Source organism: Coenobita brevimanus, chromosome 47 (assembly GCF_032717465.1).
Source record: "Coenobita brevimanus isolate Jiangsu-jjx chromosome 47, ASM3271746v2, whole genome shotgun sequence".
Lineage (NCBI taxonomy): Eukaryota > Metazoa > Arthropoda > Malacostraca > Decapoda > Coenobitidae > Coenobita > Coenobita brevimanus.
Genome location: NC_137000.1, coordinates 30,921,335 through 30,946,799, shown reverse-complemented (window position 1 = coordinate 30,946,799; position 25,465 = coordinate 30,921,335). Strand labels below are relative to the sequence as shown.

At 43.8% G+C, this 25,465-nt stretch overlaps 1 protein-coding gene across 1 annotated transcript in view; it reads right to left on the bottom strand.

Annotated features, from left to right (window-relative positions):
* The window catches only part of LOC145399138 (protein turtle homolog B-like), a 348,093-nt gene extending 324,102 nt beyond the window's left edge, over nt 1–23,991 (bottom strand). Inside the window, exon 1 of the mRNA XM_080271876.1 lies at nt 23,949–23,991. Within this exon, the coding sequence (XP_080128002.1) occupies nt 23,949–23,991 (43 nt within the window). The remainder of the gene's footprint in view (nt 1–23,948) is intronic.
* Between the last annotated feature and the right edge of the window lie 1,474 nt (nt 23,992–25,465).

Below are 25,465 nucleotides of genomic sequence, written 5' to 3'. Positions count from 1 at the left end.
GAGGGGAGAGTGGAGTGAAATGGAAAGGAGAAGAATGGAGTGGAGTGGAATGGAAAAGAGAGGAGTGGAATGAAAAGGAGAACAGTGAGGAAAGGAGAGTGATGCACAGAGGGAGGAGAAAGAAGATACTGGAATGCAAATCTAGTAAAGAGGAGAAAGAGGAGTGGCGGTGCTGATGATGGCATAGAAGAGAATGCGAAGCGGGGTGAAGAGTGGAGACGAGATGGAGGAAAGGATGGAAGCGGAGGGAAATGGGGAGAGGAGAGGAGAGGAAACTAAGCAAAGAGAAAAGAAGAGGAGTGGGGTGCAAAAGAAACATGAATCGAAAGAAAAAAGGGCAAGAGAGGTGTAGGATTTAGAAAGGAAAGGAGAGAAAAGAAAGAGTGAGACGCGAAAAGAAGAGGCGACAATAACGGGGAAAAAATAAGAAAAAAGGAGCGGAAAGCAAATGGGAGAGGAATGGGGAGAAAAACGACGAGAAAAAGCGAGGGAGGAGAGGAAGAGGACGAATATAAGAGAAGGGACTAAAAGAACTGACAAGGGAAAGCCTATCACGCTGACCACGGCCCCCAGATCAAAGGAACATTCAACTCGGCACATTTCTAATTTTCGAGGCACAATTTCGAGGGGGTGCAATTATGAGCAGAGGAGATAATTATAGCCGTCATTATTTCACTTCCTACTGCCAAATGCCGAAAATGAATGAATGAATGAATGAATGAGTCAGTGATGAAATTAATGTAGTGCAGGAAGGAAGGAAGGCAAACAGGCAGGCAGGCAGGCATGCAAGGAGGAAGGGAGGGAGGGAGGGAGGGAGGGAGGGAGGGAGGGAGGGAGGGAGGGAGGGAGGAAGGAAGGAAGGAAGGAAGGAAGGAAGGAAGGAAGGAAGGAAGGGAGGGAGAGAGGGAAGGAAGGAAGGAAGGAAGGGAGGGAGAGAGGGAAGGAAGGAAGGATGGAAGGAGGAAAGAGAGGAAGCAAGGAAGAAGGAAAGGGAGGAAGGAAGCAAGAAAGGAGGAAAGGGAGGAAGGAAGCAAGAAAGGAGGAAAGGGAGGAAGCGAGGACGGAAGCAAGAAAGGAGGAAGGGAGGAAGGAAGCAAGAAAGGAGGAAAGGGAGGAAGCGAGGAAGGAAGGAGGGAAGGGAGGGAGGAAGGAGGAAAGGGAGGAAGGAAGCAGGAAAGAAGAATAAAAAAAAATCCAGTATATGACAAGAGGAAAACAGAAAGTTCATGTGCTGCAGTAACAAAAAAGCATGAGAGGAGAAATTTAATGTCAAGGGGAGCAGGAGAAGAAATGTAAGATTGAAAAGAGGAAAAGATACGAAAGAAACAAAGAGAAGGAAGTTAAAATAATTATTCTGAGGAAGAAATAAACATAGCTACATAAATATAAATAAATAAATAAAATGAGGAAAAGAGGAAGCAAAACATTAAATGAAAACGAGGAAACATGAAGAGGATTAACAGTGCAAGTACGACAAATATGAGTTTTAAAAAAGTATGAACGTGAAGAACAGGAGCAAAAAAAACGAAGAAATGAGACACAACAAGAAGAAAGGAAGATAGAAAGATGACAGGAAGGAAAATACGAAGACAGAAAGAAACAATGAAGAAAGAAAGCAGAAAATGGCTAAGAAAGAAAAAGCAGATGGACACAAGAAACAGCAAAAGCCAGGACAAAGAAGTGCAAAGGCAAAAAGGCCAAAATATGACACGTGAAAGACAGAATGGAGGATAAAAGGAAAAAAAAAAAAGATGACAGGAGAGAAAAAGAAAGGCAAAGAAAAAAGACCCAAATATAACACACGAGAGAAAGACTGTGAAAGACAGAAAGCAAGGTGAAAGAAAAATAAAAAGATGCCAGGAGAGAAAAAGAAAGACAAAAGAAAAAAGGAGAGAAAAATATGACACACAAGAGAAAGAATGAACGCAACATGATAACAAAATGTCCCAAAACACGATGAGAGAGAGAGAGAGAGAGAGAGAGAGAGAGAGAGAGAGAGAGAGAGAGAGAGAGAGAGAGAGAGAGAGAGAGAGAGAGAGAGAGAGGAAAAATGGCGGAGGAAGGCGGGACGAGGATGGGGAGGTGGATGGAATACTGTTACCATATATTACGGGAGGAAGACACTGCCCACGGCTACCAAGGGAACACACACAATATTACGTGTGTGTGTGTGTGTGTGTGTGTGTGTGTGTGTGTGTGTGTGTGTGTGTGTGTGTGTCACTTACTTGATATCTCGGGACTGGGGTGAAGATCGGTAGGCCTAGAAAGAGAAAGAGGACATGTATAAGCGGAATTTCATTATACAACCCATAAAACATCATTATTATCTACCTATCTATCGATCTATCCGCCCACTTATCTATCATTATACCGTATTTATCTACTTTTCCATTTTCATCTACTGGTGCTTAACAATATATGTGCCAGATTTCTCAGTCTACCTATCTATCTTCGTGCCCGAAACTATCCATTTAATCTTTTTATCAATTTTAACATACCTAAAAAAAACACGCTGCCACTCTCCCTCTCCACCACAATCACCACCATCAACCAGAATCCATAGTAACCCGTCCTCCCCATCACCAACATATTTTCACGTATTCCCCACAAGCACCATAACTACCATCACGACCATCACAATCACCACAACTCAGAAGCGCCATCACCAAAACCCCCCACCACAATTACTACACCACAACTACTATCATGACCACTTTTAACCACCACAATCTCAACCACAACTACCAACAGCTTACAACTCCCTCTACCACACAACCACCATCACCATTACTCACTTAACCACCATAACCACCAAAACTACTACCTTTTATACCAGTATCACACCCAAAACAACTACCACCACCACCACTAACCCATCACGAACTACCCACTAACACTACCACTACCACCACAACTACAATCACCACCACCACAACCAATATCACAACCACAACCGCAACCACCACCACAACCACAACACAAGCACCCAGGACCCCCACAAGAACACACCTCCCTCACAGACAACTCACACATTATTCACTCTTATGGCTCGATCCATCTCCCACGTAAAATACGGTGCCGGACCTCAAAGCTGCCCCTTATTTACGAGTTTAAAGTCCTGGACCAACTGGTTAGCGGTGAGGGGATGAAAAGACCCCAACACAATGGCCGCCAGGGTTAACGACGCAACATCAAATCCTCAACCGAACCGACAACTTCGATGCCCCACACTACACGCACTTTCTTTTCAACACATTTTTTGTAAGATTACTATTATAACAAAAAGGCATACTTCTTGCATTTGTGGCTTTTGACGCTGTTCATTTTCCAACCGATAAATAAATTTAGCATCTGTTGTCATTCCCTTTTACAAAACCTACAGTAATTCCTTTTCCTACTTTTTTTTTTTTTTTTTTTTAATGCGAGGAAGAAGGAACCAAAGACCATGAGCCCGCAGTAACAGTTCCCTCCAAGAGAAAAACAAAATACAATATAGAGCCAAATTCAAGATCCGATCATTTTGAGATGCCTGGACACACTGCGTTTGAAAGACTGGAGATCATGGGCAGCAGGAAATACAGACAGAGGGAGACAGTTCCAGAGTTGACCTGTTGCATAAATGAAAGACTGGGAGTAACGGTTAATTCTTGCATTAGAGAGTTGGACAGAAAAAGGATGAGAGTCTGCTGCCAGACGGGTGCTACGCGCCCGTCGTAGAGGTGGAGGAATGCAAGCAGACAGTTCAGAGGAGCAGTGACCATTAAAGTAGCGATAGAAAAGAGATAAAGATGCAACAGTGCGGCGAAGAGACAGAGGTTGAAGGGAGTCAGTAAGAGGAGGAGAGTTAATGAGACGAAAAGCCTTTGACTCCACCCTATTGAGAAGAGCTGTATGAGGGGAGCCTCCCCACACATGAGAGTTGTACTCCACACAGGGGCGGATAAAACCCCTGTATAGAGTCAACAATTGCTCAGGGGTAAAGAAAGAGCGGAGTCGGCTTAGCACACCCAATCTCTTGGAAGCAGATTTTACAAGAGATGTAATATGATCTTTCCAAGATAAGTCCCGAGTAAATGAAACCCCAAGCATGTTCAAGGATGATGTAGGATTAAGCTGAATATTATTAAACATTAGTGGGTATACCTGTGGAAGATTTTGTCGGGTTGAAAGGTGCAAGAACTGAGTCTTAGATGCATTAAAGACAACCATATTATTTTTACCCCAGTCAGAGATGCGAGCCAAGTCAGACATTAGGTGTGCCACAGCCTCATCCCTCGCTTGTTGAAGTAACTGTTGAGATGGGCGTTGCGGGAACCGAATGGAAAGGTGAAGGGTGGAGTCATCAGCATATGAGTGGATAGGGTTAGATGTACAGCTTAGAAGATCATTGATGAATAAAAGGAAGAGAGTTGGTGATAGGACAGAGCCCTGAGGAACACCACTGTTGATAGATCTAGGAGAAGAACGATGGCCGTCTATAACAGCGGCTATAGAACGACCAGAAAGGAAGCTAGCGATGAAGGCACAGATAGAAGGATAGAAACCGTAGGAGGGCAGTTTGGAAATTAAAGATTTATGCCAGACTCGATCGAAAGCCTTTGAGATGTCAAGTGCAATGGCAAAGCTTTCGCCAAAGTCCCGAAAGGAGGATGACCAGGAGTCTGAAAGGTAGGTGAGAAGATCGCCAGTGGAGCGTCCCTGACGGAACCCATACTGACGATCGGAAAGAAGGTTGTGATAGGAAAGATGCCTTAAAATTTTTCTATTAAGAATTGACTCGAAAACTTTTGAAATACAGGACGTTAAAGCAATTGGACGATAGTTGGAGGGTTGGGAGTGGTCACCCTTCTTTGGGACTGGCTGAATGAGAGCTAACTTCCAGCAAGAAGGAAAGGTACAAGTTGACAGACAAAGACGAAAGAGTTTGCCTAGGCAGGGTGTAAGCACAGAAGCACAGTTCTTGAGAACAACAGGAGGGACCCCATCAGGCCCATATGCCTTGTTAGTACTGAGGTATATAGCCTCATCCTGTTAGTAAAGTGATAACTCTTCATTAAAAAGAACAAAACAGCCTAAGACCATTCTGTGACGCATAACACTCATAATGTACCAGAAAGGGAAACAAGTGAGGAGCATGGAGCAGAGAATACAAGACAGAATGTGAAATAATACGGTAAAGGAATAAACAGAAAACAGAGAAGTTGTTCCCGACTTATGACTGCCAAAAGCGGCGTTCGTCTGCTAATTACTGGCTGCACACTGACAGTTACCTTCACCCGCCCCTGCCATTACCCTAAGTTTCTTTTCTTCCCAGCTGTCCACCAGTCCGCGAATGACAGCTCCAGTCACACACTTCACTCACCCCGGGGCCCCCCACTGGCTCATACAGGCTAATCCTGGCATGACACCTCCCCCCCTCCCAACCCCTCAAATCAACCAGCGAGGCGTGGGAAAGAAGTGAAGAGCGATGAAACCAACACAAAAGTCAAAACCAGAGACGGCATCAAATAATCAGAAGGGACAATGCACAGCCAGACAATGCTTAATTTATCTGAATACACAAGCACAAAGCATCCGGCAAACACACAAACCGCGCTCAACACAAAACACAAAATTAAAACACTCATCGTAAACACACAAAACACTCACTCCTGGAAGTTCGTCCACATACTAATTACCTACTTATCACACAAACCACTTGATTAACAAGCCCACTTATTTTCCATCTCCACTTAACATCAACACACACACCATCAACATAAAACCACCGCCTCTTCCTCCATCCAATTATACCCGCCTAATACACACGCCACCGATTCATTCTCATTTTTCATCCACCCATTCTCTTACTATCTCAAATATACAACAGTCCCTCTCTATCCCAAGCAACTTCCCAGCATACACCCCACCCATACCATCTCCAACCAATCCACGTACTACCTCCCCAATCCCATCCATACACCCCCTCCCCAATCCTATCCATACACCCCCTACCTAATCCCATCCATACACTCCCTCCCCAATCCCATTCATATACCCCCTCCCCAACCCCATCCATACATCCTCTCCCCAATTCCATCCATACACCTTCTCCCCAATTCCATCCATACACCCTCTCCCCATTTCCATCCACACACACTCTCCCCAATCTCATCCACATATTCCCTCTCCTGTCCGATTCACACACTCCCTACCACTACCCAGTCCCATCCACACATTCACCCCAAATCCATCCACATACTCCCTTCTTAATTCCATCCACCTACTTCCTATCCCATCCCATCCACACACTCTCCACCCAGTCCCATCCACACACTGTCTTCCCAATACCATCCACACACTCTACCCAGTCCCATCCACACACTCTACCCAGTCCCATCAACACACTCTCCATCCAATCCCATCCACACACACTCCATCCAATCCCATCCACACACTCTCCACCCAGTCGCATCCACCTACTTCCTACCCAATCCCATCCAGTTACTTGGCCTCTCTCGCCCCCAACCCATCATTAAGAACCATAATAGGGGAAAAAAGAGCTCCATTTTTAACTAGGATTTGCCCCTCTCCTCACCAGGGCCTTTCTTCCCCGCCCCCCTCCCCCCCTCACTCTGACAACCCAATTACCAGTCGCTACAAATGGGCCGCTAGCTGGCTGACGGAGTGGCTGTGGGTGGAGGGGGGTGGGAGAGATAAGGGATGGATGGATGGGTGTGAGTGTGGGGTGAATGGGAGGGGACTGGGAGATGAGTGGGGGTTAAGAGGGGGGCGTAAGACATGAACGTATAGATGGATGTGGGCATGGGAATGGGTGGGAATGTGGAAGTGGTAGGGAGAGAAGGGATGGATGGATGGGTGTGGGGGAGTAAGCAGATAACAGGAGGACAAGGAATGGATGAAAGGCTGTGGGTGTTGGCTGGGTGTAAAGGGTAGGTGGATATGTGGGTGGAGGAAGAGGGAAGAATTAATGGATGAGTTGATGCAGGTGCATGTGTGGGTGAGAGGGTGGATGGATGGGTAAGAGTGAGTGAAAGATAAAAGATGCATGAATAGTAGGATGACTGAATGAATGTGGGTGAAACAGAAGAGGAGGAAGGATGGATGGGTGTGGATGGGTGGGCGGATTTATGGATGAATGAATGGATGAGCGGATATATATGCAAACATATAAACATATATGTAGAGAGAGAGAGAGAGAGAGAGAGAGACGTAGTCTGCGTTGTGTAGGTATTTGCCGGATGTGTATGCAAGTATGCATGTATGTACCACATGTATGTACAGTATGTATGTTGCCCTCCCCTCCTCCTCCTCTCTTTCTCTCTTTCTCTCTCTCTGGTGGCCGGGGGTCGTGGTATTAATGGTTCGGCACGTCCCTCCTCACTGGACACACGCCAAATTAAAGAAAGAGGAAAAGAAAGTCAGAGACAAAAATAGTTAAAAGCAGAGACGGATACAAAGCACACACGGAGACGCAGAGAAAAAAATAAAGTGATGGGAAAACAGTCATTATATACAGACACAAAGGACGAAAAGTGACAGACGCAAAGAAGGACACTAAAAGACGTAAACATGGAAAATAAGGAAAGCCAGGAAATAAGAAAATCACACAAGTGCAAAGAACATAAAATAAGAAAAAAACTGAAATAAATACATGCAATGGAAGAAGAAAATGCTAGACACAGACGTGCAAAGATGTAAGCTGATAATGCGCAAATATGAGACCAAAATAACCAGACGCATAGAAAAAGAAAGCTAAAAATGGAGAGAAACGAAGTAAAAAAAAAAAAAAGTGACGCAATGACAGAGGCAGGAGGAAAAATAGAGACGCAGAGGAAAAGAAAGAAACATATACGGACGCACAGAAAAAAATACGCTGAGAAGACAACAAAAATAGAGTAAAAAAAAATAAAGACTCACAGACGAAAGAAAATGAAAACAATGGAGATGCAGAAATGGAAAGATTAAATAAAGCAAAGCGATGAGAAACAGACGCAGGGGCAGACCGAAATAGGTAAATGTAAAGACAGAGGGATATGTACAGTATATATATTATAAGCGAGGGAGAGAGGGAGTGAAAAAAAAAAAGTGAAGAAAAGGGAAAGACGAGACGACAATCCAGGGAACCAAAATACAAATACTGCAGAAAAAGTGAAGGCAAGAAAAATTTGGACTAAAAAAAAAAGGAATGGAAAAAAAATGAACAGAAAAAAAAAAAAGAGAATAAATGGCAGAAGATAAAGACTTAAAAATATTGTGACGAACTGCCTCACTGACGACAAGGGGGAAGGAGAGGGCGAGGTCTGTCTCTGTCTCTGTCCTTGTCTGTCTGTCTGTCTGTCTGTCTGTCTCTCTCTCTCTCTCTCAACTCCACACCCACACAAAAAGCCAACTCTGTACCGGGGGTCAAAATAATAAATAAACACAAATAAATAAAAAATCGCCTCCAGCACCCTGACATCCAACCCGACCCTGGATGACCTTATTTTGGGAAGCTTCTCTTTTTCCCCTCTCCCGATATATATATATATATATATATATATATATATATATATATACCGGTATATATACTTTCCTTTGTATGTTGGTTCACTGTTTTTTCTCCCCCTTCTTCTGCTTTTCCCTTCCCTCGATATATACGTTTTTCTCGCTTTATCGGTTTTTATTTTTAGTTTACTAGTTTCTGCAGGCTTTTTCCCTTTCCTCTGTGAATACATTTTTCTACCTTTAACCCTTTGCATTCTGGTTCGCTATTTTCTTATGTTCACTCTTCCTACTGTTTTGTTCTGTTTCCTTTTATGCGTACTTTTACCTTATGTCTTCTTCTTCTTCTGACTCCTCTTCCTCGTCCTCCTCTCCATTTCTACTTTCTTCTTCCCATTCTCCTTTTCTCTCTCTTTAATCTTTCATCTTGTGTCTCTCCCTACTCAACCCTTTCATCATCATTTTCCTTTCTATATCATCCCATTCTTTCCCTTCCAATCTTATGCCATCATTTCCCCTCCATTCTCTTCCTTCTCTTTTCCTTGCCTTTTCTTTTATTTTCTTTCCATTCTTTTCCTTCATTTCTCATTCAATTCCCTTCTCTTATCTTCCCTCTTCCCCTATCAAGTCTTCTCTTGCCTTCCTTCTTCTCTTCTCTTCTTTTCTCCTCTTCTCTACTCCCGTCGTATCCCTTCTCCCTCCCCTTCCCTTCCCTTCCTTTCTCTTCTCTCCTATCATTCCTACCATCGCCGATTTCCATCTTACCTACTGTTCCCTTTCCTGTTCTCTTTTCTCCTCTCCTCTCCACTTCTGTTCTTTTCTGTTGTCTCTTCTCTTCACTCCTTTCCTTTCCTCTCCTTTCCTTTCCTCTCCTCTCCTCTCCTCTTCTCTTCTCTTCTCTCCTCTCCTCTCCTCCCATCTCGCCGAGTGGTGGACAGGGACAAACGAGAGAGGAGGGACTTTTTGTTGTCATCTCACCGAGGGGAAGTGGAGGGAGTGAGGAGGAGATATGGAGGGAAGAAGAGGGAAAATGGAAGGAGTGAGGAGGAGATATGGAGGGAAGAGGAGGGAAAATGGAGGGAGTGAGAAGGAGATACGGAGGGGAAGTGGAGGAAAAAAGCAGGAGATATGGAGGGAAAAGGAGGGGCCGTAGAGGGAGTAAGGAGGAAGTATGGAGGGAATAGGATGGAAAGCGGAGGGAAAGAGCTGGAGATATGGAGGGAAGTGGAGGGAGTGAGAGGGAGATATGGAGGGAAGAAGAGAAGTGGAGGGAGTGGGGAGGAGATATGGAGAAAAGTGGAGGGGAGGTGGAGGGAGCGAGGAAGGAATGTGGAGAGATGAGGAGACGAAGGGACGAAAACGGAGGGAAGGGAAAGGAGAGAAGGAAAAGAAAGGGGTCAGGATAATACGGGATGGGAAAGAGAGGAGGAAAGACAAGAAAACAGGAGGTAAGGGACGAAATTGGGAAAGGAAGGAAACGAGGGAGGGGAAAAAGGAAGAGGGAGCAGGTACGAGAAAGAAGGAGGAAGAAAAGAAATTATATCTGGAGTCCGGAAATGAAGGAAAAAGTCAGAGATAAAAATAAGTACAAATTCAGGCAAACAACACACTTATTGCTCATTTCAAGATTTTTTTTTTTTTAATGTAAGGCTAAGACAATGGCGTTTATTTTGAGTCGATGATAAGCATGGCGAGCCAGCATGGAGGAAATGAAGAGAGGGAGGAGGCAGGGGAAAGGGGCAGGGGGTAGGGCAAGGGGTGGGAGGTAGGGCAATGAGGCAACAAGTAGGGCGAAAGGGTAGGAGGTAGGGTAAGTGGGTAGGAGAAAGGTAAAAGAGGTAGGAAGTAAGGCAAGTGGGTAGGAGGTGGGGCAAAGGAGGAAGATGGTAGGAGACATGGGAAAGAAAAATGAGGGTTATTGAAGGAGATATGGAGCAGCGGAAAGAAATGAAAAGATTGGAGAAGATGAGAGGCAGCAGAGACATCCAAGAAAAGGAAGGATGCTGGATGGAGGCAAGAAGGGAAGCTAGGAGATGAGTAAAATACGAGAGGAATGAGGAGTGAAGACGTATGCGAAGGAGGGAGGAAAAACAGGAGAAAGAGAGAGAGAGAGACTGGGAAGATATGGTGACGAAGAAAGAAGAGAAGAGCATGAAAGAAGGAGAGAAGAACGTAGATGGGGGTTAGGTAGCTGTATGAGGAAGGAGAAAAATATGAGTTACGGAGGAAAGAATAAGAGGTGAGGAATGAGTGAGTGAAGAGGAAAAGGAAAAGGGGAGGTGAGTGATGATGAAGAGGGCAAGAAGATGGATGAGGGAGCTGCAGTGCGAAAAAAAAGGAAAAACGATAAATAAAGGTAGACTGATGAGGAAGGAGAAGATATGCGAGTCAGGGAGGAAACAGATGAGGAAGAAGAGACGAAAGCGAGGGAGTGAAGCGAGTGAATGAAGAATGAAGATGGAAGTACTGTAGATTAATGAGTAGGTTGAGGGAAGTGAATTATGGAAGAGGAAATACGAGTTAGGGTGGAAAAAAGAAAAGAGGAAACTGGGGTAAAAGAGGAGAGAAAAGTATGAGAGGAGAATGAAGATGGAAGTAAAGTATATGGAAGTGCAAAATATTAAGTCAGAGAGGCAAAGAATGAGAACTGAAAAGAGTAATGAAGAATGAAAAAAAGAACATTAACCCTTTCCCTCCGATGACTTCTGTACTGTATTCTTCTTCCGTGCATAGTTATATTTAGGGTGAGATTTCGAAATGGCAGGTTACGATACACCTGTAATTACTCCCTATCAGTATCGACGGCTCTTCTAGACTGAATAAAATTGAATGGCAACAGGAACACAGAGGCACAAAGCTAAGCCCACAGGTTACAGGGCTGGGGAGTAAAATAAAGAAAACTAGGTGGCACACAGGTGGAACTGGTGAGGAAGGTTGTGTTGCAGAAACGGTGAGTGTATAGAGGTTGGAGGAGGTGGACGTGGTGGTACTAGAAAAATGGGTGATGCAAATGCGGGTGTGGTGGTGTTAGAGATATGGTGACTACAGAAGTGGTGAAAAGGTGGGTGTGGTGGTGCTAGAGAAAAGGTTACAGTGCACAGGTGATGGCAAAGGTGGGCATGGAGGTGTCAGAGGAAATGGTGACAGATTGAAGTGTAGGCGTGAAACAAACACTTCTCGGCCACTTTTTTTCCGACAGCAATATTCTCACCAGTGTGTGTGTGTGTGTGTGTGTGTGTGTGTGTGTGTGTGTGTGTGTGTGTGTGTGTGTGTGTGTGTGTGTGTGTGTGTGTGTGTGTGTGTGTGTTTAACCGGAAAGATTTGGGGATGTGAAGCCGATTAGCAATGAATTCGAGAGTTAAAAGAAAAAAGATGAAAACGAAGGAAAAGGAGAGGAAATCGTAATCTAGCAAGGATAATCATAAGTGGATGGAGGGGAAATGAAAGACAGGGGAGGAGATAAAGACAAAGGAGGAGGAGGAGGAAAATAACATTGGGAAAAAAAAAAAGAAAGGAGAGAAGAGGATGGGTAGAGGAAGGATGTGCAAACTGTTGACGGCAGGGTGAGGGAATGAGGATGGAGAGAACTGAGAAGAAGGGAAAGAAAAAGGAGTGAGGAAACAGGGAAGTACAGTGAGAAGAAAAGAACTGCAGAATATGATTAAGAGGAAGGAGGGAGGTGAGGTAGACGACGAGCGTGGAGTGAGGGGAAAAGAGGGAAAGAGAGGGAGGGGAAAACAGGATTAGGAGAGGTAAGATTTAGAGCAAGAGGATGTGAGGGGTAGAGTGAGGGGAGGAGAGGTGAGAGGAAGAGTGAAGGGAAAGGTGAGGGGAAAGGCGAAGGGAAAAGTGAGGCGAAGGGTGAGGAGAAAAGTGAGAGAGAGCGAGGGGAAGGGGAAGGGTGAGAGGAGGAGGGATGATGGAAGGAAAGGAGGAAGGAAGGATAGGGGAACAGAAAAATGGATGGTAAGGGGATGATGGCTAGGGAGAGGTGAAGCAAAGAGGTGGGATGTGAGGATTGGTGAAAGAGCGAGGAAAAAAAAGGGTAAGAGTGAAGTGGAAAGTAAGGTAAGGAACAGACCGGGGTGAGGGGAGCGAGACTGGAAGAACAGGGGAGAACGAGATAACAAAGAAAATGGTGGTGAGATGCAAGAAGAGAGGAAGGATGAGGAAAGGTGGGAAGTGGGATGGTTAATGGTGTGGGGAAAACGGGAAAAGGTGAGGGGAAGGTAGGGAAAGGTGAGTGGAAAAGCAGGGAACGGTGAAAGTGTGGTGAAAGGTGAGAAGGGGGGAAGTGAGTAATGGTGAGGGGAAGAGTTGGGAATGGTGAGGGGAAAGGTGGGAAAGGTGAGGGGAAGAAAGGGTAATGGTGAGGGGAAGAGTGGGGAATGGTGAGGGGAAGAATGGGGATAAGTGAGAAGAAGTGTGGGGATAGGCGAGAAGTGTGGGGATAGGCGAGAAGTGTGGGGATAGGCGAGAGAAAGAATGGGAAAAGGTGAGGGGAAGAAAGGGGAGAGGTGAGGGGAAAATTGGGGAGGTGAGACGAAGAGTGGTGAGAGGCGAGGGGAAGAGTGAGGAATGGTGAGGGGAAGGGGAGGTATGATAAGGAAAAGAGTAAGAAAATGGAGGAGGAGGAGGAAAAGGTAAGGAGACGGGAGAGGGAAAGGAGAGGGAGCGTAATGGCCACAGGGTGAGGAAAAGAGTGAGGGCTAGAGAGAGGAGGAGGAGGGTAAGTGATAGGTAAAGAGAGGAGGAGGAGGGTATGGGAGAACGAGAGAGAGAGAGAGAGAGAGAGAGAGAGAGAGAGAGAGAGAGAGAGAGAGAGAGAGAGAGAGTGATGGATAGGGGTGAGGGTAAGGTTGATAAATGGGGTGAGGGGGAAGAAGAGCCCGGGAGAATGATATATATGTGAGGGGGAAGATTACTTGTGTCAGGCACTGTGAAGGTGAGAGGTGAAGGTGAGGGAGGTGAGGGTCAGGGTGAAGGGCAGTGAAGGTGAAAGTGAGGGTGAGGAGAAATAAGGATGAGAGATGACGATGAGTGAAGATGAGGGGGGTGAAGCTGAGGGTGACAGGCATGAGGAATGAAGGTGAGGGTGAGCATAAGGGCGAATGAATGTTGCAGGTGAGAGTACGAACGTGAAGGTGAGCGGTAGATGAATGAGTGAGCATGAGAGGAATATGACTCTGACAAGTTAGAGTGAACGAAAGTGTGTGATGATGAGAATCACTGAGGTGAGCGTAAGAATTTAAGTGAATATGAAAAATGAAAAGTAGAAGTGATAAATACTCGTAGACAGCTGTGAGTCACGTGGAAGAAAAAAACGGACAGATGAATTGGTGATGAGTGGATGATGAGAAGAAAAGTGGAGAAGACTGGATGGAAGGAAAGATGGAGAGAAATGGACAAAATCTGGATGGAAGAAAAGGTGAAGAAGAAAAGTAGAGAAGACTGGATGGAGGGAAAGTTGGAGAGGAATGACGAAGATGGGATGGAGGAAACGATGAATGATTAATAAGGAAGAAAACTGGAAGGAAAGAAAACTGGAGAAGCATTGTGGAGAAGAGTCGATGGGAGGAAGATGTAAATGAAGGAGAAAAGAGAGGGGGATGCATGAAAAGAGAGATGGGTGCATAAGAAGAGATGGGTGCATGAAAAGAAAGATGGTGCATAAGAGACTGATGCAGAAGAAAAGAGATTGGTGCATGAGAAGAGAGATGGGTGCATGAGAAGAGATGTGGGTGCATGGAGAGAGGGATGAAGGATGGCTCGACAGACGGAAGGATAGATGAGGCACTGGATGAAATCGAGGATGGAAGGATTGCTCGATAATAAGAAGGATTAACAGGACTGATTATTGCAATGAATGAATGAATGAATGATGGAGGGAAGGAAGGAAGGAAGGAAGGAAGGATGGAAGGAAGGAAGGAAGGATGGAAGGAAGGAAGGAAGGAAGGAAGGAAGGATGGAAGGAAGGAAGGAAGGATGGAAGGAAGGAAGGAAGGAAGGATGGAAGGAAGGAAGGAAGGATGGAAACAAGGAAGGAATGAAGAAAGGATGGAAGGAAGTAAGGATAGACAGAAGGAAAGAAAGAAAAATGAAAAAAGGAAAAGGAAGAAAAACAAAATAAATAAATAGGGAAGGATGAACGGAAGGAAGGAATGATGGAAGGAAGGCGGGAGAAACGGAAAGCTGGACAGACAGGAATGAATGAAAAGCGGAAAGATGGATGGCTTGACATATGAGTAGATGAGACGCTGTATTAATGAAAGGCCGCATGGGAAGATAAATGAATGACTGGTGAGACAATTAGCAGGATTACAATTATATTCAGCCGAGAGTGAGTCATGGAAACCAAAAACTTAACACTGTCACCATTAACACTCACGTTCGGACACCTCCAGTATTCTATTCCACCTCACGCCTTACGATTTATTCAGCAGACAGCGAGACATACAAGCCAGAGAATGGTAGAACCGTCATCATTAGTTAAACCTTTTATGAACGGACGTCAGTATTCTATTCCAGTTATCCAAGACGATTTTATTCAGTTGAGTAGGTCATAGAAGCCAGAGTATTTACCCACTAATACCCTCTCATGGTTCGACAACTCGTATTCCAGCAAGCACCAGACTATTTTATGCAGCTTAGTCAATTACAGGATCCTGAAGGTAGTGAAGTACACGGAAGACGATTTCATTCACCTCAGCGAATCCCTAGCAATCAAAGAGTAAAGGATTAAGGAGGGAGTCAAGGGAAGCTGGCCAGGGAAGAGAGGGGTATCGTGTGTCATACGAAATTCATGGAGAGTACAAGGTGTCAGAAAACTGCCTGTGAATTGTGAGACACGTGTGACGGTGTGATATGCGAACGTAAGGTGTGGCAGTGTAAGATATGATAGTGTGTAGTGCAGAAGTGTGTGGTGTAGAAGTGTGTGGTGTGCCGGTGAGATGTGGAGGTGTAAGGTGCCGCAGTATGCAGTGTGGATGAGTGAGGTGTGGCTGCGTGATGTGTGACCTTGAAATGTGTCAGCGTAAGGTAGAGCAATGTGCAGTGTGCAAGTGCGTGGTGTGGAAGTGTGATCTGTGACCATGAAGTGTGGTAATATAAGATTATGGAGGTGCTGTGTGGAAGTGTTTGGTGTGGCAGTGTGAGGTGTGTACGAGATCTAACTTTTCTAACGTCCAGTTCAAGCAATATAAATATTCTAAGTACGGTATTATCCTCTGTAGACTGTACTCTTGTGGGTTTAAGAGGCCTTCTAACATCTCTTCCTTTGCAATACATTATGCATGTTATACCTTAATAATATCCTACGTTTTTTTTACATCACTTTAACATCGAGTCACTTTAACATCGAGCAAGTTTGCATCATCATCATCATTTTCATCATCATATTCTCAAATAATTTATAAAGAGTGGGAGGGATCCAAAAACAGAAACAAGGAATCACAAAACTGGTATAATTGTCAACAGAGTGTCCAGTGAAATGGGTAACACATTCACTCATCAATCAGTTCTTCGTAATTCTCGACACTACACCTTTCACATCAAGCGATCAACTGGAGGGTGTATTTCATAATCCCCGTGAGAGAGACCACGCTGTCGATTCCCCAGTTAAAAATGGGGTTTAGCCACTGTCTTGATCATTCCGTTCATACATAATCTGTGCATGTCTGTCTTTCGTTCCTTTGCTTCCACAACTTCCATGCCGAACATACTCACATTTTTATATAACACATCCCACAATTCCTTACCTTTTCATGCCTCCATCTACGCTTAACTTCACTCATATATACCCCCTTCATCATTCTGTTCACATTCACTCTCCATGTTCTGTGACCATACAATGAAAGCACAATCTCTTCAACCTTGCATCAGTAGACTTTCTCCCTCCACAATCGTCACTGCTGCAAACTATCTAAACCACTATCATTAGCCATAATCACCACCACAACGATCACCATCTTCCCTGGCCGAAATCGCTGACAATCAATCCACAGTCCACAACTACAACCATCACAACCACCACAGCCATCACTACAATCACCACCACAAGTCACCAACATTATCAACCACTATTACCATCAAAATCATACTGACATCACATGCCACAATCATCACCCCAACCACCACCACCACTATCATCATCACAATCCCCAGCTACACCACCAGCAATCATCACAATCATTACTCTTCCCCCTTCCTTCTCCCTCTCAACTCTGCCTCTGTTTCTCCCCTTCTGTGTACCAACTTTTTCTCTTACGCATTTCTTTTTCTTTCTGCTCACTCGCCTCCCTTCTCTTCGCCCTCCCTTCCCACGATCTCCTCTCTCTCTTCTTCCTTCCTCCAATTCTCCATCTCACTGTTTGTCAAGCACTCACCTCCCCTTTCTCTACTCTCAGTTTTGCGTTTCTTCTCCCTCTCTTGTCCTCCCACATTCTCTCCTTTATTCTACAACTCTATATAACAGGAACCATTTTAAGCTCCAGCCCAGAGAAAGTCCACCACGTCGAACTTATTCCTGTTTTTATCATCACATTTTAGATTTTAAAGAGCAAAGAAAAAAATCCACTGTTTTCCACGTATTCCCTTCTCACTCAGTTTAATTATGGAATCTGAATTATCCCTTAACTTTTTCTCTCTCTTTTTTATGACATGTCCTTTCAACCTCGACCTGAATTCTCTCGTCTTCCAATTAATCCCTATATAATCCCATAATCCTCTCTAATCCTACATCCTCTTATCTTTTCTCACTCCACTGCACTTTCCCTCGTTCTATCGCATCACCCTACCTCCACCATACACAGACACAGACACACACACACACACACACACACACACACACACACACACACACACACACACACACACACACGCGCGCACACACACACACACACACACACACACACACACACACACACACACACACAGATCCCTAGATTTTCCCTCGCCAGTCGAGCTCAGCCACGTCCCAATCCTTTAATTCTCCCCACTCTCCTGATTCTCATCTTCTCTCCCTTAACAACCTAACCTCAACCCGTCCCCTTTCCTTTCTCTTATATTCTACCGCTGTCATCACTCCTTCATGTTTTTCTCCTTTGTCTCTTCGTAATAATCCTCAACTTAATTCCGTAACTTTCAGTCCTCTTCCATCGACCATCTATCCCCCTAACCACTCAATTTCATCGCCTTCAATTTCCGCCTTCCCCGTCATCAGCGAGCCTCATTCCCTCAACTGCTTCACAATCACCACTCCTACTCCCATAAATGTCACAGGTCATTCCCTCTACACACCCTATAATCCCCTCACTCTCTCTTCACACTCCTTCCTTTCCTTTAACCTTTTAAATCGGGGGACGAATTTTTTTATTTTCTTCATGCTATCTGTAGACGATAATATTTAAGCCTTCTGCAAAAATCGTCTAGGAGAAGCCAGAATTTTAAATGTCATCTTCTTTTAATCATTCACAAATAATCTTTCATATCCAGCTCACCACCAAACGCTCGAACACTCCACCTACTCTAATCCAAATCCAGTTTAGCCCAACTAGCTACTAGACACTCTTCTAGTCCCTCTTATCCCATCCAAATATAACTAACTTAGCCTGCTATAACGTAACCTAACTTAAACTAGCCTAACTCACCGCCAGACACTGCCCTAGTCTCTCCACGCCCATTCAGACCTCCCCCAGTCTCCTTAAACGTTTCCCCAATTTGCGCTTATCTCGAAACTCTTGCCAACTGCCTCCACTTAGCCCAAACATTTCACCTTGTCCCTCCACTTACGTTGCAAACCCTTCCCTACCTCCCTCCACTTACCCTGAACCCTTCCCAACTTTGTCCACTACCCTAAGACCATTCCCGACTTCCCTTACTCATCCTAAACCTTTACCCACTCACCCCTGTTTACCCCGAGCCCTTTCCAACTCCACCAACCCCACGTCCTTCCCAATTTCCTTTTCTCTCTACCAAATCCTCTCCCATTCCCCAATTTGCACTCCCTTCACCAAACCCTCCCAATGCACTCTCTTCACCAAACCCTCTCCCGTTCCCCAATTTGCACTGTCCACCAAACCTTCCCCCATTCCCCAATCTGCACTATAGGAACTCTGCTAACTGCCTTCACCTCGCTCAAACATTTTACTCTGTCCTTCCAGTTGCGTCCCTAAACACTCATATACTCCCCATCTTTCCCTCCACTCACCCCAGCCACTACCCCACTCTCTCCACTAGCCCCCTAAACACTTCCCCACTCACTCCACTCACCTAAACACTTCCCCCACTCATTCCACGCATCCTAAACACTTCCCCACTCACTCCACCCATATAAACACTTCCCCACTGACTCCACACACCCTAAACACTTCTCCATTCACTCCACTCATGACACTTCCCCACTCACTCCACTCACCCTAAACACTTCTCCACTCACTCCAGTCGCCTAGTCTTTTCCCCATTCCCTCCACTCACCCCAAAATACTTCCCTATCATTCCACTCACCTAAACACTTCCCTCCTCACTCCAGTCTAAAACATCGTCGGCCACTCCTTCACTCCATACATTTCCCCACTCATTCGAAACACCCTAAACACTTCCCCACTCATTTCACTCACCTAAACACTTACCCACTTACTCCTTCACTCTATACAATTCCCCACTCACCTCAAACACTTCCTTACTCATTCCCTTCACTCCAAACACTTGCTAAGTCACCCTAAACACTTCCCCACTCACTCCACTCGCCTAAACACTTCCCACCTTACTCCTTCACTCCATACAATTCCCCACTCACTTCAAACACTTCCTTATTCACTCCTTTCACTCCAAACACTTGCCAAGTCACCTTACACACTTCCCACATTCACTTCACCCACGCCAAACTCTCCCCAGCATCACCTACTCCTCACCACGCCCTGTTCCTTTTCCCCAGAGTTTCTCCAAACACTTTCCTACTACTCAATCCTCTCTAAACCCATCCCAACCTCCCTACCCAACCAGATCTCTTCCCTACATCTCCTAATGTCCACTAAATTCGCCTTTACTCTCTCTCTCTCTCACCTTAAAATTATTCTCACCATTACCCTTAAATCTTAACCTCTCTCTCTCTCTCTCTCTCTCTCTCTCTCTCTCACCTTAAAATTATTCTCACCATTACCCTTAAATCTTAACCTACACCTCTCTCTCTCTCTCTCTCTCTCTCTCTCTCTCTCTCCTGCTGTGAGGGATCAGTGGCAAGCGCCTCAGAACGACTCCGCCTCAAAAGGGCTCGATAAGGTACATAAAATAATCTCTGGGGTGAAGGGGGGAGTAAACTTTCTTAATCTAAGTTTTTCCTATCTTTAAATTACATCTTCATCCTGAAATGGGAGTATTTAAGGACTAACAGTAAAGTTTCTCTCTCTCTCTCTCTCTCTCTCTCTCTCTTAAATGCAGAGCCCAGAGTCGGAAAAAAGTAATTATAACTGAGGAACTTTTTCAAACTTTTGCAACATTGAGGAGGGATTGCGCCGAGCTCCACTCTACTCAAATTTGTGACGTTACCTGTGACGCAGCTTGTAACGAGGGTATGTGACGGAGAGGAAACGAGTAACCATACCTGTAATATATGTAGCTTAATTAATCTATGGAGAAGTGACGCTGCACCTCGGATTTCATTATGTGTGGCGCTAAAGGATATCATCTAAGAGAGTAAATCCATCCCAGTTATTTCATTTAGAGGTGGCAACGCATTTTACTATTTTATTATTCCTAACACCAGACGATTTCCTTCACCTATGGGAATTTAATACTCCTAATAAAAGGGCTTAAGGCGATACCAGTGAGTAGTAGTGATCTCTTTAGGGTTAATCCGCAGCCTAGTTGACCTTTTCAGTTGGAGGCTCTTGTTTTAGGTCGAATTAAATTGTTTGGAGATACTAAAAATACACTAAATGGAAGACGTCATCATACTCAAGAGGATAAAGGGCTGTGTCTATCCCCCGTCATTCCTAAGCTTGAGAAAAAATATCGTATTAAAGAGATTTTTGCACTAATGACTTTACAATTGTTGGTCATTTCTGTGGTGAATAAACTCTCAGCACCAGTTCACCAACAAAATACTGTCACCATCTACACCGTATTTTTACTAAGCTAACCCCTTCAGAACGTGGATATATTTTTTAATTTTATTCTTGCTACTAACTGACGACTATACTTACTTTTGGGGAGATATTTCTTACTGGAGGCGTTTACAGTAAAGTTTCAAACCCCTTCCCCTGAAACGGCTTCTCTAAGAACAGTTAAATAAAATAATCTGGAGGCAGCAAGAACACAGCATATAACGCCCTCGTGGTGAAGGGGTTAATGTGGCAGAGTGGGTGGGCTGGGAGTTTGCCCCTCCTCTGTCTCCCTACAGCTCCACGACTGACTGCCCCTCTTCAATCACTTAACGTCTTATTCGTTTTAATTAGCCACCATCAGACAATTTTATCAAACTTAGGAAGGACCTCTGTTAGTGAAGAGCTCTGTCTAACCTCTCCCGTTCCAATGGCCGGATAAAATCGACTAAAGGTAGCAATAATCAACTAAAAAAGTCGTCATCCGGATTCAAGAGGTTTAGTTGCTCCGGCGGCTTAGTGGGGTACAGCGCAGATATGATGCAGGGGATGAGAGTAGCTAAGCGAGTCTTGTGCACCCACTTCTCCGCCTCAACACGTGCTTCACAAACTTTAGTGTCACTACCACACCTCAAGGGCGTTTAAGTCATGCATCTTACGTACACTGCAGACTCATTAACCTCTTTAGTACTGTGAAGCATTTTTATCACTTTCTTGCCAGCAACAAGTGACTGTCTTCATCACTGCAAAGACATCTCGCCGCGGAAAGGTTACTCTTCATTAACCACTTTAGTGCGATGACGCATTTCCATCTGTTTTATTCTCTTGCCTTTGATAAATGTTCATTTTTATTTATTTATTTACTTACCTTCTTCCCTTTTCTTTCTTTTATTATCTTTTGATGAGAAAACATCTTTTGTAGTGAAGATTTCAATCAAAATTCTGGTCGCAAGAAGCGAGTTTATTTACCTGTACAACACCGAAACTGACAACAGACAGAAATATATATATATCTACAACAAGTGACAGACACAAGAACAAAGCAAAAACTAGTGCGAAATTTAACCAACAAAACAAAGGCACCACCAGCCCTCCCCCCCCTCCCCCCAAAAAAAAAAAAACTACAAAGCATGTATAGGAAGCATACCTCCGTCAACGCCAATAAAAGTTATTCACTGCTGTAATTCTTCTTTTCTCTCAGGCGAATGTCATTACGGTCTCACATAGCCAATTAATTCTTCGGTCTTAGTATCCCATGTTACAAAACAACAGAGAGAGCATACCTCCGCCAAAGTCAATAAAATCAATGATTTATTCCTGCATCCACATCCGGATTCACCTACAAATCTAACTAACTCTTCCTTGACCCACTGCCCACCTATCCACCAGATTTAACTCAAAACAGATAACTTTTTTTAAAGACATTTTAAACAGACAAACGGACACGGGTGGATACGTAATCTCCGTCGACTTCGTTGGAGGAGGTTACAACCACAACGAAATACATTGACCAACTGATCTCACAGTAACCATCAATGACAAACTACCATAACTATCATAAATTACAGTACCTGCAATATAACGCATCACTTATCACCACCATCTACTACCATAACCATAACATTAAAAAATGGTGGGTCATGAGTTACAAGCATAATTATTATTTTTTTCTGAATCGTGCCACCATTACTACGATCACATATACTGACGCTATGGTAACAACAACAACAACAACAACCAAACGCATTCCTCAAAAATTGCAGTTGCAACCATCAAGCGCATCAATAAATAAATGTAAAACCATAACCACCTCGTCCACCATCGTAATCATCAATAACCATCCTGCAAACCCAACAAAACATAAAAGAACCCTCGTTACCGCCTTCCATTAATCAACAATAACACACACACACACACACACAATTAATCCTTTCGCTATGACAACCAATTTTTCTATTTCACTAAACTCCTCCAAAACCCAGACAATTACAGCAAGCTTACAATTCACCTCCCACTGCACCGGGGTTAAGGAAAGCTGCATGTTAAGTTAGTTTTCCCTTTAAATATCCTGGTAATATAACTGAGACTCCCCAAAAGGACCTCCCAAACGGTATCCATGACTACCAGAGTAATAATCAATACCAAACTACCACAACCACCATTAATCCCATTACCCCCATGATATATTGCTCAGTTTTATTTTTTTTTTTAATCTCCAGACGATTTAACTCACCTTAGAAGAGCTTCTTGATAATGAGTTTAAGTGCTATATCTAATCCACCCACAATAAAACTCGCTCCTTAGCTAATGAGTTTCGTTTGGATATAACAATAGTACAATAAAAATACGTCCTCAGGTTGAAGGGGTTACTAACGGGACACAATACCACGCATCATCTATCATCAACACTACATTATCATCACCACCACAACATTAAAGAAAAAAAATGGAGTTCATAAGTTACGAATACGAGGATATATATATTTTTTTTCGTACGCTGGCGACATGACCATTCTCAGGCTCCAACGAGACACTCACTGATGAACATAACCCACTGGTGTTCAAGGATGTTAAAGGGTTAGTTCGTTTTAACACTCTCAGGCTCCTATGACACACCCTTTGCTACATAATGGCGTTAACTGGAACAAAATACTGTACTATAGTGGGCTTGTTCTCATCTGATGGATCCTGGTCACTCCCACAACCTGAATGCTGTGCTATGGTTGCATGAAATTTGATGACCCTATGTTTTGACGTGCGAATGAGTCTCCTTGGTTACTAATCAAATTTATCCTCTAATCTTACTACCCCTGACCATCAGCTGAACTGAAAAGGGTTCGAATCTATGTCACATGAAAACAAATCGACATTAATCTCGATCTCGAAAAGGTCAATGCAACTTCAAGAACTGACGCTGTGACAACAAAAATAACAAAATCAATAATAACAACAAAGTTAACAACAAACTAATCAACAACTACAGATATTCATCAGCAACAACACCTCCAACCGTCACACACAATGGTGATCTGAGTTATAACCATCTATGCCACCAGATTAAACATCAGTACCAAACCACCACAACCGCCATAACTACCACAACCGCCATAACTACCACAACCGCCATAACTACCACAATCGCCATAACTACCACAACCGTTATATGTGCCACAACCGCCACAATCTGCAGGACCTACATTACCGCTCTCCATTCTACCAACACTATCACATCATCACCAAAACAAGTGAATGAAGTATTGTCATGCAATAAATGGCCCCCTACCGGATGATAACCATACATATGTACTGTGTATTCAATGTGGGTGTGATACTGTGTACACAATATGGGTATGTAAAGACACTGACCTTGGGAGTAGAGGGCTGGTTGTTGCGTGCGACACACCGTCATGGTATGGGGAACAACTGTGTGAAGTTATATCAAAATCTGTCCATGCATGTGGATGTAAAAGAGCAGACACAAAATTGCGGACGGACTGACAGACGTTCTGACGTACTGACGAAACCGCGCAAACCTACAGACTCCGACTCGTTTGACTGGTAGGGGACTAATAACTGCACCTGGCTACCATCACACGGTTTTATTCATCTTAGGGAACATTTATTGTAGTGAAGGAGGGAAGAATTATTGTAGTGATGGATATAAAGGAATTTTTTAAAATCCTAAACTAATCCACAAGACATCCCACAAGTTAAATACTGACAACAACAACAAATAAAAGGCGTCCATACGTTAGAATTACGATTTTTTTTTTTTTTGTACTCGGTCGATAATTACCAGTTTACTCAGATGCCATAATATTTTGATTACATTGCTTCTATTTCACAGGCTTTATTTAACTTTCAGGAGGCTTCTCAAATGGGATAGTTTTAAAGATTACAATAAACATCACTACAACGGGCTACTCCTTGTCCTGTATTCTCATCGGTTAAGGATGCTCCCTAACACCTTTTCCCTAGCCGAAATATTTTCCTTTTTAGACCTTACTGTCCTATTTCCCATCACTACAACGGGCTACTCCTTGGCCCGTACGCTCGTCAGTTAAGGAAGCTCCCCAACACCTTTTCCCATGTGATTTACTTTGCTTATTACACTTTTGCCTCATTCTGCAATATACACACCCGCCCTCTTAACATCATTCGTCATACTCTGCATAAACAACGTGCAAAAGGATATTAATCACCCATATCCAAAAAATAAATCGTTAAGGAAGAGGTGCTAGGGAGTCTCCTTAACCGACAAGAGAAGGGGTTCTTATCATAGTAAAACTGTCCAGGTGTACGAAAAATAACATTAAAAAGACGTCTTCTGCTTAAAGTGATTATTACTACTACAAAAACTGACGCTATGACAACAACAATATCATCATCAATAATAGCAACAACAACAAAACCTGCGACACCATCTGCAACCTCAACAACAGCAACAACCACAACTGCAGCAACAACAAAAAGCAAACACATATTCAGCATCAACAACTTCAGCTACAACGATCAAACAAAAAGACCAATTAGCAAGTTATAACCACCCATGGCCAGGGCAATTAGCCAAACCAAACTACCATAACCATCACACGAACAAGGCCTTCATTACCATTTATCAACACCACCACACCACCATCACAACCACAACATAAAACAAAATGGGGCCAGGAGTAACGATTATGTACTTTGTCTACATTAATACGACTTTAAAAACAAATGCGATGATAATAACAACCATATTCATTCAGTGATTATTTCAGCGTTAACCATCAAAGAGAATGACCAAACAGAATGAGAATTATAAGCACCTTTGCCACCACAGCATTCACTAGACCCTTTTTACTCTAACTTGGCCTAAAACTGCCCTCTCTCCATATTGA